Below are 20,504 nucleotides of genomic sequence, written 5' to 3' on the forward strand. Positions count from 1 at the left end.
GTCTTTCTAGTTGCACACATAGTTAAATTTCAGGGTGTTCTTTAAAACTTCAGCTGGAACTGTACGTGTCTGTGTGTCCATCCATGCAGATACGTATGGCTCTCTGGTATCATGAAGAAATGACTATAGGATGGGTGCAACTACAGTTATTTCTCTGCATTTATAATTGCATAGGAAAAATTGTGTAGGAAGCTTTAGTTTCACCCTGACAGATTTAGACTAATCTATTGCTATTGCATGCAGTGCATAAAAGCAAGAAAAATAAAGTAATTAAAGCTTCTGTTCACCCAATTTAGTTGTCAAAATGCATCTGTGAGATTAAAAGAAGAGGACTTCCAGAAGAACAATAAGATACTAATTATACTAAAGGGCAGACTGAAAAGTTTCACCTTTTCTGTGGACATGCAAGATTAATTAAAATGATGAATTTTAAGGCACTGGTCTGAAGCATCAGGATAATGGGGTGAATACTACAAGATTTTCTTTGTAACTTGCAGCAATTCATTTTGGGTGTTTCTATATCAAAAGTCTGTGCTGCGACCAGGAAGTCAGAGTCAACCTGAACATGAACGGAAAAATGCTATCAACTATTTTTTTCTCAGACCAGAACTCACCGTGATTAGCTTTTCAAGTCTGATTTGAAATTGCCCGAGGACTGAACCAAAAATCAGGATTTTCATTTGCTGGATGAGAGAATACGATCAAGGAGAAAAACCAATGCTGCTTGGCTGTGTGCCTGTTGAGCATAGTTGGAGCTATGTCATATTGCAACCTTTCTTCTCTTTGGTTTGGCCAGCTGACTCATGGCACAAGTAACATGAATCCTCACTTCTCAGTGTAATACTGTGCTGTGTTGCTCTGTAGACCTAACAGGGACCTGCATAGGATGGAGAGGGGGGCAGTTTGCTAAGGTTACCTCTTAACTAAACTACTTCTTGGGAAATGGGGTGACCAGTGTTTGGTTTTGGCAAGTGACTATGTATTGTGATTATTAGCTGGGTGCTGTAAATGCTTAGGGAGAATCAACTGCCTGAGCTTCTCCTTACCAAAGTCTGGGAGTACTTGGATACTCACCTTTATGTGTGTATGCCACAGGCACAGATCTAACAGGACAGGGAGCTACAAACTTGTCCTCCCTCTCCTTTTAGCTTCCAGGTCCCTTAGTGCTGGACCTGCCTGAATTCCCATTGTGGTGCAGCGTGACAGAGCCTCTTCAGCAGCTCAGCCCCAGGTGCCAGAGGAGCTGGGAAAACAACTGATGCTCAGCCTCTGGCAACAGTAAAAAATGGCCAACACACTGTGTTGCAGCACTTCCTCTTGTCTCCTGATCTTTCTTGTTTTCAGTGTTACATTTACCAACATAAATCAGTTTGAACTAGTTCAAACCAGTTTACCTTTTTTCACCTGTTCTACCAAAGCATTACTGGACCAACCTAAAAGTGAATCAGATCTGTTTCAATCACAGCAATACCTAGATGCTAATTGCACTAAACATGTAATGATTTGACTGCTTGCCTGTGACTGTGGCTATCCATCTGTGGTGGAAACCTGGCCTGACCAAGGTACAAGAAGCTGAATACATACTCCGGTGGCTGACAAGTCATCCACAATGATCCTTTTAAGGAGTGTCAAAGCTCACTCAGGTAACGTCTGTGGAAGTCAAAGTCACAGTATTGACTGCAGTTGAACACACTCTCGAGATTTGCAAAGGAGCCTGAAGCACTAAGTGTCCAAACTGCATTAAAGAGCAGTTGGTGCAGCTATATGTTATCTCGTCTGTGTCTTGGAAAGTCTCCATTTTTGATGGGCCTCTAGGCATTAGTACGAAACTTCTGCTGTTAGTATTTGTACTGTCATTACATAAGACTGAAGTCTTAGGAGACAGTTAGCTTATCCTTTACAATAGGTGCTTAATTAATGAAAACAACGTATACCAAAGAACATAAGAAAAATAATAGCTGATGTACTTCTCACTTTAGTCCTCTCGCTTTCAAGTATTTAGTTTTGCTATGGGTTGAGTTTATGTAACACCTTAATTTTGTATTTTTCACAGAAATGTAACCTGGAATAATTTAGCTATCCCAGACACCCACTGTTCCAGAGAGCTAGAAGAAGGTTACCAGTGCCCACCTGGATTTAAATGCATGGACCTTGAAGAGCTGGGACTAAGCAGGCAAGAGCTGGGCTACAGTGGCTTTAATGAGATAGGTCTGTCCTACTGGTAACATCCATTTCAGTATCCATTTAAAAATGTTTATTAAATGAATAGAACAGATAGCTCATGTCTGTGCTGAAAAGATATCAAGTGCAATCAGTATTCTGCTCAAGTAGAGCACATGCCAGAAAGAGAAGCTATCTATTTGCTTTGAAATGATGAAGTTATCATCTATTTTTACATTGCCTGGGATCCCAGGATTTAAATAACTTTAAAACAATGTCTTTATTTAGGAAGAGTCAACTGCTGATTATCACCAGCATGCAAATGCGATGACTAATTTCTGTGTTTTATTTATGATTCATTTTAGAGTATATAATTCATCCTGTTTGTCTAATTTTAGTAGTAATTCCCATGCAAAAAAAACCCACCCAGAATTACTTTGATAATCATCTTGGTACTAAAGAGAAGGGGGAAGAGAAAATGAGATCATGTGTATCTGCGGCAATCTCAATCCAAACTGTGTAAGTCAGAACATCACCCAGAAAAATGATTGGGAGTCGGGCAGATTTTGCAATACAGGTGCAATCTCTGTTCTGTGAAAAACACTGCAGAGTCACCAGGAGAATACATTCTCTGCTAGCTGCAATGTGTCGTGCCATCCCCATGGGGAAATGAGCGTAGAACAATAATTCAGGAAAGGTAACAAGAGCATGGGCAGCTGTGGCAAGATCCATATCCAAATGGAAAATATACAGTTACGCTGTCAGAACATTGTGGTTATCTCACATTTATTTAACAGACAAAGGCCCAACAGGAGCCTGCAGCTGTAAATTTTCATTTCAGCACAGGTAGGGAAGTCCCTTCAAATGATAAAGCATGCCTGCAGGCCGTATTCTTTCTGATGCATCTCTCTGACTCTGATAAGCTTTTTTTTTTTTAATTTTTCCTGGCTGGAGCTCCAGACTGTTATCCTGGCCCCAGCAGAACTTGAAGGTAATAAAAAGGTTTAATGACTGAATGACTACAATCCAAAAAGTTTTTGTGAGTATTGAAAGCCTTTGCAGCTGAAATCACTTCAGTTGGTTCCCGGGCTGCTGAATATACAGAATGAGCCAGAGAGTTACAAGAAATAGTCTCGGAGTCCTGTTACAACAAGTACTCTGTGATACCAAATATTTTCTGAACAAAAACTGCCATTTGTGTCCTTTCTTTTTTCTCATCAGAAAGGGAGAAAAATCTGATTTCAACCAAGCTCCATTCTGTTTCTTCTGGGAGTCAGAAGCGTACCAGTTGTCCCAGTACTGATAGCTGAATAGCTCTACTGATAGTACCTATCTTTTAGATAATTTTTTTCTTCAGTAGATCTCAAAGGATAACACTGTCTGATCTCTCAGACAACCTTCAGATTCCTAAGTTAGTGGCATACTGCCATGCCTGGGTGAACATGAGCTGAGTTCACACTAGAAGCTGAAAACATCCACACGCAAGTTCTCTAGCTTGAGATGGTTTGGCAGGGGAGCGTGGGATAGGTGTATCACCAGAATTATGTCTCAGATTGAAATCACCCTTCTTATCTTGACATGCAAAATTATTTGTGGCATTGAAGGCTTGTTATTCTAGCTGCCTACCTGGTCACCAGGGAAAAGTAGTTGCAATGCCTTAGACAAGCTTAAGTGGGTAGATGATTTGAACAAGGTTCAGAGTACTTAATAAAGGAGGCCAGTATATTTTTAATGATGGGGGCAGGTTGGCAAAGACAGGTGAAATAGTTTCTCCAAGGGTGCCTGCAAAGCTGGTTGAAAAAACAGGGCTCAAACTCCAGTCTCCTGAGTCACAGTCCTATACTTTATCAATATGTCATTCCAAGTGCTGCATTTTAAAGATCAAAGATTGCTAATAGACTTAGGAGACTTGTCATTGATGTATTGTTTTTGTCTAGAAATAGGTAACCAGGATATAACACCTCTCGGTCCAGCAGCCAGATGTTAAGTTGAATGGCAGTTGAAAGCTGATAACTAAACTATAAAATACTGGGTAAGACGCAGCAGCTTTGCCACAAAATGTTAAATAAGCTTCCTCAAATTAGGAATGTTATAAACAGGGTTATAACCAGCAAGTTTATCAATATTTTATAAATTTCCATTTTGTGATGCACCTTTGTATGTAGTTAACAGGTAAGTAATGCAGTAGATCTTTTCTGTGTAATTATACTATTTTATTGTATACATTCATTGATATTTTACTTGCAGATATTATTATGAAGCCTGTCCTGTTGATTCCTGAAATATATCATTACAAAAATAGCAAGCGCATAGCAGTTTGGCAGCTACTATATAATTAGTACCACTTAATTTGCGGTATATAAGTACAAGCTATGCATATTTGAATTTGATAATTTCTGTTATTTTTCTTCTCTTTAAAGAAAAAGGGAGGGTTTTTTACAATTTTATTACTGGGTGAAGACCAAACTGTCCTAATCAGATAAAAGTTAATAGAGTTTTTTATACTGTGAGGGCTTTGCCAAGTAGGTATTTTCATGTTCGGAAAATCCCTTAATTTTGGCCATACCCTGCTCCCACTTTTATAAATGGCTTTGGCTTTAAAGGGATGAAAATTGGAAAGATGATAGTGTAAGTTTTGGCACTTGACAAAATATTTATTTCCCAAGTTTTCTATTTTTAGTTTTGAGGTGTTCTGTTTATCTGTTTTATGTATGCTTCTACACAAGTATGTATGTATTGTTTAAGGAAGAACATAGTTATAGACTACTGATAAATATGGCCTGAAGTCATCTTGTCAAGATAATCTAGGCCATCCCCTTCAGATGTAAAGCAGACTCCACAGTCTTTCCAGGTCTGTTGCGCTGCTTCGTTGTCTGTACTCTTAGGAAGATTTTCTGAAAGTATAACCTGAATCTTTATTTTTTTGCAATTTAAGATCGTAATTTCTCACCTTATTCATTACTAACATAGCGAAAACTTTAAAAAAGCTTTTCTGCATCTTTCAAGATTATCATTATGCCTCTTCTACCCTCTATGGCCCTGCTGGGCCATATAGCTCCAAATGTTTCAGTCTTTTGCTATAGGACTTACATTTTATACCTTAAATTATTCTTATTGTCCCTCTCTAGACTTTCTGCAGTACTGGCAGAATACCGCAGTAAAGCAGCAAAAGTAAAAGCTATTACTTTATGTGTTTTTAAGCTTTATTACGGTTTCTACATCCCAGTGAGATGTTTTCCATTTTCAGAACAGCATGTTGTGGGTGATTCATGTGTTTTTCTGATTTGTTACAGCCCTTGTGTCCTCTTGAAAGAGCTGCCATCACTGTTTCCCATCCTTTGTTTACTTGATTATTTCTTTTTAAATGTAGACCCTTGCATTTGTCTCTGTTGAATAGTGTACTTAATTTTTTTTTTCAGACTATTTCTTCAATTTGCAAAGATCTTCTGGAATTTAAATTCTTTCCTCCTGAATATTTTCAGTGCCTCTTAGCTTACTTTTATCTGAAATGTGATGAGTATAATTTATTTTCTGTCAACCTGATCCAGAGTGAAAAAATAAATAGAACCAGACCAAGATCAGACTGTGTTGGCACTTCATTTGACAGTCTTCCTTTCTGACAATGTTTTATTAATAGCTGCTCATAAGGACACTTAACAAATGGTTTTGCACCAATCACACAGTAGTTTCACCTAGCCGTACTTCTGTATGTTGTCATGGTGAGACAATGTTAAAAGCCTTTTAAAAACAAGATGTAGACCATCAAGTACTTCTCCTCTCTTTACAAAACCTGCTTCCATTCTGCATTTTTACAGCAATAATACAATAAGATTTGTCCCATAGGTTCTCCAGTGCCTGCGTCCTTTCAATAGGTATTAACAATATAATACTTACACCTGATGTTTGTAAAGGTAATTTTTCAAACATGGGCCACATCAGCATATATCTACAGCTAATGCCTCTGTTCTTCAATGTACATATTTCTAGTTTGCCTGTAGAATGAAATTAACAATCAATTTTGCCAACTTTACCAGTGTAATCTCTAATGAGAGTGAAATTACTAAAAGCCGGGGCAGTTCTGACTGGCTATAGCTCTAGAAAGGTTATGAGCAATCACAGAGGTCTGTCTTAGAACTGTTTGTGAAACTAGAGAATTAATGAAATATTGAGTGGAGAACCAATTAGCTAAGGCCTCAGTACCCCAAATCTGTTTCTCTATGAAGTTTGAAATGGGAGGAAGGGATAATAGAGAAAGAATAATCCACCCCCCTGGGTGAGGTGACTTCAGATGTTTCAGGTTCCAGTTGATGGGTGGCTACAAGAAGTTACTGCTTTCTTCTACTAAGTTGCTCATGAACTCAGTAGAAACCCCAGTACTCTTTCTAACAGTTTGACACAGAACTTGACTTCTTGAGTAGGCGTTGTTCTTATACAGTGGGAGCCTTCATATTAAATGAAGTCTTTTATCCATCAGGATGCTTGAAAGATTTTTCGAATACTACCTGTGGGGCTGAGTGGGAGTAAGAGAAAGGATATGAATGAAAGGCTTGGCTGGCTGTGTGCATGTGGGTGGCAAAGCTCCTTACTATTGACTATACCTGTATCGTACTGTCAAGCTCTTCTCTTTCTCAGCCTTCTTATCTGATTTTGATTCAGGCTCCTATAAAAAGATTGATGTTTCCTTCATATTAGAACAGCCTTCAGCCTTGTCTCCCACTGAGAGCATCAGGTACATTCACAGTTGGCCTGTTTGTTCTTTCTGATTTTGTTCTCTTCTTCTCTGTGTTTTTCCCAGCTGTGTTTAATTCCATAGGGTGTAGCTGATAGGATGACAGTATCATGACCTGTGCAAAAAATGTTGAGCTAAATATTGAGAAAATGACCTTTGTTTTGTGAATAAACGCCAGTAACTGTACAACTCATTAGGCATGTGATTGTATTTGCATAAGTATTTTCATCTGATATATCTAAAAGGCATAAATATAATTGTTGAATTAAATAAGAGCATGCAAGACTTGGCAACTGGAGAATTATGAAAAGTACTTCTGCCTTCCACGTCACTTTATCTGAGCGTACATCTACCTTTAGTCAATATTTAACACGGCAGTAATTGCTATCAGGGCCACACTAAGGATGTTGGTAGAGCTGTCTATGGGGGCACTGCTGGAAAAGGTGCCACATAGACACAAATGTGCCAGAACGCCTGCTGTTGCTGGATCATGGGCCGTTTTCCTTCTTACCTGTACTTTCCACACAGTACAGATCCTTTTGCATTCAGATTTTTGTAACATCTGGCTAGTAATCATTCCACATGCCTCATGGGTACAATCATCTGTAATCATCTACAGATGTACACTTGCAGCTACAGTACTGATTTTACTCTTCACGTAATCCTAGAGAATGTTTTTTCGTGATTTACAGTGCTACATATTGCTTCAAATATTCTAAAAAAGAAAAGGAAGTCCAGAATGAAAGATATCTAAAAGTTAAAAAATATTCTACAAAGTAAGGGAAACAAGTTTTATGCCATGGAAGATCATCCTGAAAGAAGAAGGAAGAGGTCTTATTCTATGCTGTATCATCAACCCATCTGTCATTTGCTAGGGCCAGTACCCTATTAAATGATAATAATAACATGTTGTACCTGCAGAGAGTATTTGACAAAGACTACCATATTAACGTCCGCTTTACATATAGGAGATAAACATACAGATGTTGTATCTTGGAGACAAATAATGAAATTTCATTGGTAAGGAGTGCTTCAAAGCACGTATGCAAAAATTACATCTGTATTAAACCTTACTTGCCTTACAGTAGACGTGAACACTGTTCAATGGCACCATGAGCCAGCAAAATCATCTCATTTCATGGGCTGTAAAACAGCATCAGAGTTTTAGATCTCAGATATTTCCCACTTTTATTATAAGGCCTTTTCCCTTGTAATATGTGACCCAGAATTTAGATATTCTTGGCATGCCTATGGTTGAGAGCCATTTTTTGAATTGGTAATTAGAAGAAAAGATTTTATATGTCACTGTGAAAAATGTCTGCCATGATTAGATTAAAAGTGAACCTAATTTACTGTTTGTTAAAGGAAACATCGCAGTGGGGCCAAAGTCAACTTCCTCAATTCACTTACAGGCATTGTTTTAATAAAAGACTTGTATAGGGATCAAAATAGCCCCTTTGTTTACCCATAAATTGAAATTTTATCTTACAAACAGGGGAATTACATCGGTTCGCTTAGGAGTTCTTTTATGATGGGGAAAAGACTTTCGAGTGTGCGACCAGTTTGAATTGCAAAGGCGCTGCTCTTAGACTGGAAGACGATTGGGGTGGCATTAGATCCATTGTTCAGAAGGAAGTAGTTACGGTTAAGATAGTATGCTGTGAATCTGGATTTTTTATCCGTTGTTAAGTACATTTTCCATGGGAGATTTAATGTTGCCTAGAGGTTGGGTACCTGTCTCTAGGATTAGAATTCATAGCGGCTGCATAGTGTGTTGAGTGGTGAGGTGTGATAGCCACGTGAAAGCCAAACAGAGGGGAGGAAGGGAGGAAGGATGCTCACACCAGTCTGGAAGAAAAGCTGAAAAGTCGGCCTAAATCAGATCCCCAATTAGGTACTCCTAGAAACAGCAAGCATTCAGAACTACAAGTCCATTTGTTTATGTGGACACCTATATAATAAATTTGGCTGCAGGAGACTGACTTCTTAAAGAGAAAGTAGAAGTGACCCACGTTTTTATACAGTAGTGCAGTGGTCAAAGTGAGACACTTGCATTCTGGAAGGATGCCCTGCTCCCCCCGTGCAGGGGCCGGGGGAGAGCACGCTCCCTTCCACCTCCCTCCCTCTGAGTCTGCAGAAGCCCCAGATGACAGCGAGCAACTTTAGACTGGTGACTAGAGGGAGTACTATAAAGACCTGCTCTTTCTCATTCTTCTGTGAAGTTATTTCTAATTTGTCTCCATGGACTGCCTAACACAAAAATGTATAAAACCACCTTTGTCATTTAGGAGGCTGAAAGTTAACAAGACATACCAACATAAAAGAAAACACTTGAAAATCCAGCTTGCCATTCCTTCTGCCACTGGCTGAAGAAAAGGGCCTGTCACTGGTGGCAGAGGCTGACCTTTTCATTTGTCCATCACTCCACGCCTACCTGACACGCTTGTCTCGTGGTAGCAGTATTAGCAGCCCCTTGGTCTTTCCAGGCAAAAGAAACAGGTGGATTATGACTGATGCGTTGTCCTAGGCAGCTGCCTGCTTTGCCAGCTCTGAGACTTCCAGGTCTATGAGGACCAGTGAATTATGAGTTGATGAACAGAATAAAAATTACATTTGCAGGTTATTTGTTCAAAGTAGGAGATACAACTGATAGCGACAAGGACTGCAAGGGTGTTTTCAGCCTCCTATATGCCTCCTTCCTCCCCCCGCTGCCCTTTCACGCAGTCATCTCCACCTGAATGAAGCCAGTGTTGTTTTGCGCAGACATAGGTGGCCAGAAATGCAGATCAGCATCAGCACCACAGCCTGACTCCCTTGGGTCTGAGTCAGTTGGTATCTAGGATAACAGAAAGCAATGAGGGGATGTAATTATTAAGTCAGAGCCTCCATTTAATTGTACACGTTAAAGGGTGAGAGACTGAGCTCTTATGAAGGAAGCATTGGCTCAGTAATGATTTCATCAAAATTTGTGGTCAGACTCTTCAGTTCTCCGGATGATATGTGCGCTTGATATACGTATTGAGTCTTAATACTCTGTTTATCCTAGCAAGTGCATCATAGTACTAAATACTTTGATAAACAGGTCTAATTTTATTCCACTTACACAGCTCTTTGATTCAGGCCCTTGCATGTAAAGTGCCTAATAAGGAGGCCTTCATCCATGACCGCAACCTGTGGAGTTATCATGTGGTAACATGACAAGTGATAACGATGTTAATGTGTGAAGGTGTCAGAATGTAATTAGGGAAGCCATTCAGACTGTCTGGCGATAAAACTCGTATTTTCTAAATGTGAGCCAAAATGACTTAAAGCACGCCCCATTAGTTCACTGATTGAGAAACCAGTTAAAATCATTATTTCAAAAATGGTGATAGATTTTTGTTTTTCTCGCTGGAATTCCTTCCTAGGCCTTGCAGATGGAGAGCAATAGGGCCCTGGTCCCAGCTGAGGCACTGTCGTGGGCAAAAGAGTCTCCACTCAGGGAATTTCACTTACTTGTTTTACTGCCAATTAACATAAACTTATAACCACTCATTCAGGTCTTAAGAAGCAAGGCAGGCAAACAGTTAAAGAAACACTTAGGAAGAACACCTCTCCTCCTTTGTCTGTCGCAACTTCAGTCCACACACCTCTCTTTCCCATGTCCTAGTCCCCCCTCCTCTGTTACCAAAAGCCTGCCAGTTATGTCCACTGCAGGCACCTAAATAAACCTAGGCATGACAGCTTAGACCATCTTTATATAGGCACCTTGAGAAGGTTATACAGGTTTTGATGAGCACAGAGGAGTAAAGAAAACAGTTCATATGCCCTGTGCAGGTGCAAACAGTTTGCAGTCCTCATTGTGGTGTTCCTCTTGAGAAATAATTCTAGTTACGAAGGATGTGAATGCTGTGAGAAGTGAAGCATGGCTATGTGAGTAAGGTAAACAAATTCAGTTTGTTCCTGAGATATAATGAACAAGTTGAAAGGGAGTCAACTAATAAATCCCTGTTTAGGCTTAAGGCACAATACTGTTTTCACTGGCTGCAGCTTCTTAAGGACCTGCATACAAGGCCATGTTTAGTTTCTCATCAGAAAGAGTTTAATAACAGAAGGCTTTGGGGGTTTTGTTTTTTCTTTGGGGTTTCTTTTTATTTGGCAGGAAAAGTGCTAATGAAATTCAGTGGTTGGAAGTTGAATGTAGACAAATGTATTTAGGAAAGCATGAATAGTTTCCATCAGTAAGTGTCACTACCTATAAAAATAATCACCAGGAAGTTGAAGTGAAAACACCTGATATCTTTCCTAAAACCATGCTAGAGCCCATACAGAAGTTACTGGATTTGGTGCAGGAAACACTTGGTGAACATCTCAGCTTTTTTTGCTATATAAATTCATTTTAAATTCTTCTAGTTCAATGCTGGATTAAATTATCCCAGCAGTTCCTTTGGGCTGTAGGATTGATTCTGTGTATTATTTATTCTTTAGCTTGACAGTTTTGTCTCAGTCTCATGTGGCTGAGAAGTGAATGACCTGCAGTCATACTGTAGGAGAAGTAGCCTTTGTCTTCTGCTTTATGTTTTTCTGACTATGGTTCTGACACTGCACTACTTTAAACAAAAGATAACAGAAAAGAAGTAATGCCAGCCTACTGTGGTCAACGGGTTAGTATTTTCTTTCATTGTAAATATTTGTGCTGTATTTTAGCATTTGTATTCTTAAGTGTTGTTTGACTTCACTCCTGGTTTTATGTTTTCCTGTTCTCAAACATTTCTTAATGATTCTAAACCTGTTCTTCCTCCCTGTAGTGAAAAAAATGCAGATCTACAGCATCTTTTGACACAATATTCCTCTCTCTCGATGCTCACCTTTAATTCCTCTCACTGTTTAGCCACTCTTCCCTTTGAGGTTCCAAATGCCAGTTTGTGTAGAGGCTTAGCTTCAGAAAGCACAATAATGACCATTTCTCTACAAGGGTTTTACCCACAAACACCCTTTTCCATTATGCTCTTCAGCAGAATGTGTAATTTTTTCTATCACGTGAGTCTGAAAGCATTGGAAGCTCTGTTTATCTTGCATTACGCTTGCTTGTGTTCTGTGTTAGTGTTATATCTTGTACAGGATAATATCTTTTAGGTTAATTTTCCTCTCACTGGAATTTTCTTGATACGTCAAGTAGAAACAATGTTTTAGGGACTCTTGTCATGATCCAAAGCAATAAAGGCAGCTCTTCCTTGATGATTTTTTTCTCAGAAATTCCAGATTTTTATTCTGTTTGCCAGGTCATTACTTTTTTGATGCCTCATTCATGTGCTGCCTCTCATGTTTTTATGTTACCTAGGTGGCTGAGTTACCACTTTTTCCTTTCCTCAAGAAAGCTTCTCTTTTGAATGCCTTAGCCTCCATCTGCAATTACTATCATTATTAACTTACTAATTGAACAATTACAACAGTTTCAGGCGTTCTGGTCCATCCTTCCCCCGCTGCTGACATGCTCAGTAGTTTAGTTGATATCTTAACCTTAAAATAGAAAATATGTTTGATATAATCTTGAACTGATAGAACTGAGAGATTTGGCAATGCAGTGTGTAGAAAATTCATTTTGCTATTAGAGAATTACTCGGGCTTGTCTTAGAAGCAGGATGATATGATTTAATTCTCAGATTGGTGCACCAAGAAAGGACTGTTGCGTATGAGCAGAAACAGAAATGAGGACGACCAGGCAAGCTTAATTTATCAAAATGTGCTTATATGGCACAAATATTTCTAGCCTTGGCAATGTCCATGGGACGTGCATATCTTGCATTGCACAGTAAAGCAGAGTCTGGTAAATCAACACCTTGCAGACAACAGACATCAGTAAGTTTTTTCCCTTGACCTATCTCCACATTCTACAAAGTAAACTTTATATTTTGATCCTATTCCTGTGCCTTTTGAATAGGAAATATTAGCAAGAACTTTAAAATTAGCCACATAATTTTCCAAGTAGATCAGCAGATCTGTAGCTTCCATGGCTGTGGTGTTGTGTGGTGGTGGTCCATTGTTCCTACGACTTGGCAAGGATATCCCACCTTTATGCTTGTCACTTCTCCCCCTTAAATGAATGCTTATGGTTTATTGCTACATGTACTTGAGCTCAGCTCCAAAAGGAGGTGTCTGTGTCTTGTTCAGATACAACGCTGTCGGAACATTTGTGCTGCTTCATTAGGTGGGCTCAAAGAAGTTCATCCTTGCTTGTTGCTTCTGCAAAATTATTTCTTGATTTGGAGACAGTCCTGTCCTCATTATACCTGTTTTCTCTATTTAGGTTTAAGTTTATTCGAGGGTTCATAAACTTCACAATCACAATACCAATTTTTAAGCGATTTCCCAGGATGACTGGCTAGCAGCTGACTGGTTTTAGAAATGCTAATATCCTCAGTATGGAGTTTTCTCCTGAGCAGACACTGAGTGATTGGCTCTTATTTACTGACTTCCTTTGATCATAAATAGACTGTTTATCCTTTGTAAATCACTTGTTCCTGCAGCCTGACAGGACAGGGTTTATAACCCTCTATTAACTATATATGTAAGTGAATATCCCTGTACATTATACTGTGAAAATACAGTTTTTCTTACCTAAAAGTTATGCAGTAAGGTTTATAAAAAGCAGTCAAATACATGTGATTCACTGTTTCTTACTGATAGACATGAGATATGGCAGTTATCATACAGTTTGGGGGTGATAGTGGTTTTAGGGTGAGGGACAATTAACTCAGTTTAGCAAAAATTCTGTGGCACGTGGCAAAATCATTACTGCTATAGAAGGACTGAACGTGCCTTTCAAACCTGAGGTCTTGATGAGCCTTCCACTGAAGAAGTGTAGTTTGCCAGGCATCTTCAGGTTATTTCAGTTTTGTTCCTTAATATGACAATTCCACCTAAACAAGCAGAGTCATTTTAAAATGGAGGTTCTCTAACATAAGGCAGTGTTAGTGAGTTTGCACAGATTGTGGATGTATGTGGAAAGGAGAAAACAGGTCATTTGGATTGCAGGGAACACGATGCCAAAATGATCAGACTCTAGCAGGGAACATGTTTCTTGAAAATTTTCAGTCTCTTCAAGCTCTCTGAATTCTCACTATTGCTGAAGGGAGTCACATCTGTTGTATCATTGTTGTGTGGGTGATGTAGATTAAGTTTTACTGGAGAATGTATCAGCAAAGAACCTTTCATGAGAAATTGTCGGCAGATTAGAAACAACTGTGTCTTAAATACATTATGTAAGGCCCTGAATTTTCAGTGGACAGCCGATGGGCTTCATTTCAAGGCTATATCTCGACTGGCAGACATGCATCTCTGAGGTCCTGGTTTTGTATACCCTGGCTGTGTCATGAACTTATACCAGAGAGATAACTTCATCGCTACTTCTTTATTCCTGCTTGGTTTCTGTGGGAGAAGAAACCCCGATAAGTAGACCAGAAGGCAGCTCCAGTCTCCCTTCCCCACGGCTGAGGCACCAGCATCCTGGCACTCCACAGCACACACCAATTGCTTAAACTGGTTGTACTATATGGGTCCAAGGGCATGACTGAGATGTAAATATTGGCTATCACTGATGGTCACAGCGAGCTCTTTGTATTTCTGCATTGGAAAAGTAACACAGAGATACCTAAACCCACAGATTTTCAAAAGAGGATACTAAGACAATGCTTCTGATTTTCAGCAACTGAATAAATGGCCTGAATTAAAAAAAAAAATAGCAGGACACTCCAGTTAACTCCCTTAGCTATTTGATGTTTCTGTGTGCTTCCCACTTTTCTCAGTGAGGCTGTTTTAGTTGCCTAGTTAATTAAGGCTTTTTCTTTTTTTTTAAGCAATGGTTTAGAGACACAAAAAAATTGCACAAATAATGTCCATTGAATTAGCTCAGTTACACTAACAAATGGTATGTGGGAAGTTGTAGAGTTTTGGAAACTTGGAGTAATTTGAGAAGCCCTCCAGAATTTTAATTTATTGCTGTGTTAATCCCAAAGTAATTGAGTCTTGCATTAAACCAGGCAATCAGGTGAAACTAATGTGAATAGATTAGTACAGTTGTCTTGTACTGACAGTCAAAGAAAACTTTACTGCTGCTGACAGAATTCAGTGAAACATACTTTCCCCTGCCATTTCAGGGTGTTCCGTGTTAAGTTTAATCAACTAAATATTTGGATCTATAAGGGAATAAAACAAAAACAGAAAGCTTTATTTTTTCTTTTGTTCTCAGTTTTGTTTGTAATTGTGGATCTTTCCTGGTGGCCATCTTTTTCTGCTATATATAGTTTGATATATCACTCGTGTCATAGTATGCTGCACAGAATTTAATGGCCTGTCTGACATCCGTGCTGTGCGCTCCCTCTTATCTCTCTTTCATGCCCATCCGCGCCTGGGAACGCAGAAAGAATGGTTTGCACTCTGAACCAATATGTTTTGGTTAGATTTCATTTTGAAAGCAAGTATTCTGAAGTTTTCCTTCTAATATACCTTCTGATAAGTACTTGCATGATAGAGCTAGCAATGTTAAAAAAATAAAATCGTATTTGCTGATGTTAAGTAAAAGGCCCATAAACTGTCACTGATCATAAGCTGAAGAGATGGAAGAGCGAAGTGTGGCAGAAAGGCTGTCTTAATTGAAGGGTATAAGAAAACAAAAGTTGAGGCAGGTCAAATGCAAGCTTTAATTGCATCTTGTTACGCTTTTTTCTACTGTAAGCTATATCACCTCAGACATATAAATCCCTTATTGGCATATAACTTCATGTACTGTTTCTTAATTTATCTCAAGTAGCATCGTCTTAAATTCTATGTAAGTAAGTTTTCCCCTGTGATTAGTAGATCACAAGCGTAATAATGAAAAAAATTGAAAATTCAGTAGAGCTCGCTGGCATCAGCACAGCTGTTGGCTTCTTACTGAACCACTGAAATACCCCCGCCCCTTGCTGCCTACTGCTTTGCGTCTTAAGAGGGCTTATTTGCTCCAACATAAGGGTTTGAGGAGCTCTGGAATGGAGCTTGCTGGGGAATGTGATGCTGGAGACATTGCAACTGGCTCTGCAGGGCCCAGGCTCCCAGAAGGCACCCTTAGCAGAGGGCAGCCTTTGTACTGCACCCCCCAGAGAGTCTGCAGTGTGTCAGCACCCGCTGCTGCAGATTGTAAGTTAAATGTAGTGTAAGTACTATTTCCACAGATGACCTTCTTATGCTTACTTTCTGCTGCCCCTGCTCCAGCATAGCAAGGCCTCACAGCGTGACTTTGGGATGATACACGCTCTGTGAAGGCAAAGGAGGAAATTTGCTTTTGTACTGCTGCTACTGTTTACTTATAATTCCTATGGGAAGCGTGAGTTAAAACACTCAGGTCTATCATCTACAGTGACATTTCTTTTCCTCTAATGCAGAATGCTAACCAAAGGGTCAGATAACTTTGAGAGGGTAAGTAAAGCAGTCAGGGGACGCATGCGTGCTAGGAATGCCATGGTCAGAGGGAAACAAATGCACATTAAGACCATCTCCTTAGTGAGGATTTACTAAGAAAATAAATAGGAATAGCTGCTTCAAGCAAAAACAACCTCCCAGCCCACCAGTTTGCACTCTGCATGAGAACTGACGAAAGGCTTATGTCAAAGACAATAACTACTTGTGTGGATAGCAACTCAACAACTCGCAGTCTGACAAGGAACAGAGAACAATGTGAAAAAATAGAAAGAGGAGTTAAAGGTGTGACAGTAGTGTGAACAGCCCTGAAACAAAAGGCGTGACTAATTTCAGCCACGCTAAGGAGCAGGAAACTCTTAGCCAATAGGCAAAGTATGAAGTTAGGCAATTAGAAACCTGTCATTCCCTAGGAAGAAAATTAGATCCTATCGGTTTAATTATCAGTCAGTGCCATTAAGACAATATAGCTCTGCATAACGAAAGCTGCGGTTACTGGGTAATAGAGGTAATTGTTTTCACAGTGGAAGATTTTCACTTTCAGACAAGAGCTTCAGTATGTGACCGGTTTACAGGCTTTGACCTTCAACACTTGCATAATGTATGGGACACATTGTTCTTACCTTGCCTCCTGAGATTTGATTATTTTATCCTAAACAGCATTTTCATGAAGTTGGTGGAAATGAGCAAAACCACCCACTACAAATACAATCTACAATAGTCATGCAACATGCCCTCTGTTACTGTAATTAGAGCAGCTTACCAAATCAGCTTTGATTTAAGACCTTTGATTTGATAACACAGGGCCAGCTTGCAGCTTGGCTTTCCCACTTCTGCTGGGGAATAAGGGGGAATAATGCTATTCCAGAAAATCTAGATCACAGATGGTCACTCTAGAGGGGGTAGCACACGCAGAGCAGAAGCTTAGGTGTGACTCTCCAGCACATCAGCTCATTTGTGGTAACTGACTTCATACATGCTGCTACCCTTGCAGTACCCTGTGGCAAATGTGTAATGGCATACTCCTTCTTCATTAAATAGTGCACAGTCTCACTTGATTACTCTGTTACTCAAATATTTAAATATTGAATGTTTCTTTCCCTAAGTTTCTTTTCCCTACTGTTCTTCGGGACTTTCAGTAGTTACTATATTCTGCTCCAGCGTCAATGTCCTGACATTGCCATGTGAAGAAATTCTTACACAATATCTAGTACGCACTGAGTGGTATTGGAAAAGACCAAGGTTACAAGATGAAAGAATAGTGTAATATTTTGGATCCCCTGTGAACTACTGAAATACTTCTTCAAAAAACTTTAAGACCACTCACTTCCAGTTACTGCCTTTCTCATAGCAACTGAGAAAGACTAGAAATGACTTGAAAGACCAAAAGTGTTAATCTTTCATTAAATACCTTATGTATCCTTTACTCTAATCATAAATTTTAGTTGTGATCAACCTGTAAGATAGATCTTGCAGTATCCAGTGGGTAATCTGAATAAACTTTTAGCACATCTAACAAATAGGTACCACTTCTGTATTTTTCTGTCCTTAGGACACAATGTTAAGAAATACATCTCGATTTTTTTTGCCTCAGGGGCATTTTTGTTCTATGAATTGTTTCAATATGCAAATAATTGCTAACTTTCCTAAAATCTCTACAGATATTTTCAGTGGACAGACTTTTTAATGGTACAAGCTGCTTTGGAGGTTCTCCTTAATACTTAGCAGAATTTAAGACTTTTTGAAGACATGCTATTCCATCTCCAGGGAAAGTGTGACTGGTCATCTTGGGAAGTGTCAAGATACATCTTCTCCCATACTGCAGTCAGCATTTTCCACTCTCATCCAAAAACTCCTTTAGAACATTTTCCTCTACTTTTCCAACAAATCTCTACTACTGTGGGAGGGAGTAGAGAATCGGAAGAGTAAAACTGAGAAAACTCGTGGGTTAAGATAAAGACAGTTTAGTAGGCAAAGCAAAAGCCGCACATGCAAGCAAAGCAAAACAAGGAATTAATTCACTGCTTCCCGTCAGCAGGGAGGTATTCAGCCATCTGCAGGGAAGCAGGGCTGCATCATGCGTAACTGTTACTTGGGATGGCAAAATGCCATAACTCCAAATATCCTTCCCTTCCTTTTTCTTCTCCCAAGTTTATATGCTGAGCATGACATCATACGGTATGGAATATCCCTTTGGTCAGCTGGGGTCAGCTGTCCCGGCTGTGTCCCCTCCTGACTTCTTGTGCACCCCCAGCCTACTCGCTGGTGGGGTGGTGTGAGAAGCAGAAAAGGCCTTGACTCTGTGTAAGCACTGCTCAGCAATAAGTAAAACACTCCTGTATTATCAACACTGTTTCCAGCACAAATCCAAAACAGAGCCCCATACTAGTTGCTATGAAGAAAATTAACTCTACCCCAGCCAAAAACAGCACATACTGTCACCTTGCAGTAGAGAGTACCATTATGATCAGCACTTTGCCTCATTTCAGTAAGAGATTTTGACCACAGTTTATGCCTCCTAAGATTGGTAATTAGCATGAACCCTCAAGTTAAACGTCTCAGTTCACATCTGAAAAGGAGTAAACCACACAACAGCATCACCTTTTTCTTTCCACTGTGAAGAAGATTGCATGAACTGAACTCCCAATTTTGGCACTTAATTTAAACAGCTACAATGAGATTAGGTGACTTTGGGCTCCTGTTTCCAGCTAAGCTATGCACTTTTTTAATTAATGATACTGAAAGAATTAAAATTATTTATTGCATAAAATTCAAAAGAAGTGAAAACAGTTAGCAAATTTTCTGTCAGAAGACCTCATCAGTCACCAGTGGGACAGGGACATCTAACTGTTCATAGAGCACAGATGCTCTGTGGTAACATGTATGAGATAAAAACTTCAGAAATCCGTTCTATTTCTCGAGGAGCTTACTCTATACATAGCTGATTCATCTTGACAGAAATTACCCAGGGGCTGACAAATTCAAATAAAATAGATTAGTCACAACAGGACTTCTGTATGTCTCTTCTGATAAACTGTGGTATTATTTTCTTCTAATTACCTGCCTGTGGCAGATTTTGCCTGGGTTTTATACTGGTATGTGTACTACTTACATATCCTTCTGTATTAGCCAAATTTGCTGTATTCTACATGTGAATATTTTTCTTACATTTGTTTTTCATCCACTGTTTTTAGGCATTTTACTTAGAATTCTGAGGTTAAGTGACAATTAATTAAATATGTCTGTCATCATCTCTCAAACAAAAAACTTCAGTTGTATTGCTATTTAATCCTCTTCTCCAGAACAAACTCTATCTGTGTTTTCTTTTTCCTATTTTCATTTTTTACATTTCATGTAGAATCATAATTCTGCCATTACCTGGATATTTTCTTTTTGTCCTCGGTATCTGATGCAGAGCTATGGAGCAATAATGGTGATTCATGGAGGAGTAGTGGGAGTGAATGGAAATTGCATACTGCAAAAGCCATTTAAAAAGTCAGCATTCTACCATTATTATACCATAGCCACAGATAAGTATTTCAGTGACGTTCACCTATCAAGGTGGTAAATGCCCTGGGAATAGCTATGGATATTGACTGTAGGGACTGGGGCACTACAGAGAAATTCTGAAGAGAGTTGGGAGTATCAGGGGAGAATACTGGTTTTGAATAGTTGCTCTGAGAAGCTTGTAGGATTAATTTAATAGATGTCTGAATGGTTATTTCACAATCAGATTAGTCTTTGCAGTCTTTTACCTGGTCGTTTTATCCAGTGAAGAATGCTGCTTTCACTGTGCACTTACTCAAACTGTGGCTAACCTGCTCTCTACAGTAGTTTCACAAGTGTCTTAAACCTAATCAAAATAGACTGTGTTAGTTGCTTCACACCTATCTGTTTTCTGTCTATTCTCTTCTCAAATATTTTGCCAAATTTGTCAGATATGATGCTGTATGTTATACCAAACTAACTAGTCTCCATCAGCTTGTCTTCCCCCAGAGGCTTTCTAATTTCATTCATTCTTTAGAAGTGCTATGAAATCCCTGACACAAGTGCTTCCATGGATCTGCAGACTCTTGCTATCTCCAAGAGCTATGACGACTTTTTTTTTTTTTTTTTTTTTTTTTTTCCCCTAAATGCGTGTTTAGTTCCTTCTGGTCCTTAAGCAGTCCTTCATTTCAGTTAA

General features: G+C 39.2%; 1 protein-coding gene across 2 annotated transcripts in view; it reads left to right on the forward strand.

Annotated features, from left to right (window-relative positions):
- Window positions 1-20,504, forward strand: part of NALCN (sodium leak channel, non-selective) — a 246,181-nt gene that overhangs the window by 52,823 nt on the left and 172,854 nt on the right. For both annotated transcript variants that reach the window (XM_087758313.1, XM_087758314.1), the window contains exon 7: window positions 2,054-2,208. In XM_087758313.1, coding sequence (XP_087614439.1) covers window positions 2,054-2,208 — 155 coding nt within the window. The remainder of the gene's footprint in view (window positions 1-2,053; window positions 2,209-20,504) is intronic.

This window comes from Nipponia nippon, unplaced genomic scaffold (assembly GCF_047370975.1).
Source record: "Nipponia nippon isolate SJK-2023a ecotype South Korea unplaced genomic scaffold, ASM4737097v1 scaffold_2, whole genome shotgun sequence".
In the NCBI taxonomy this organism is placed as follows: Eukaryota; Metazoa; Chordata; class Aves; order Pelecaniformes; family Threskiornithidae; genus Nipponia; species Nipponia nippon.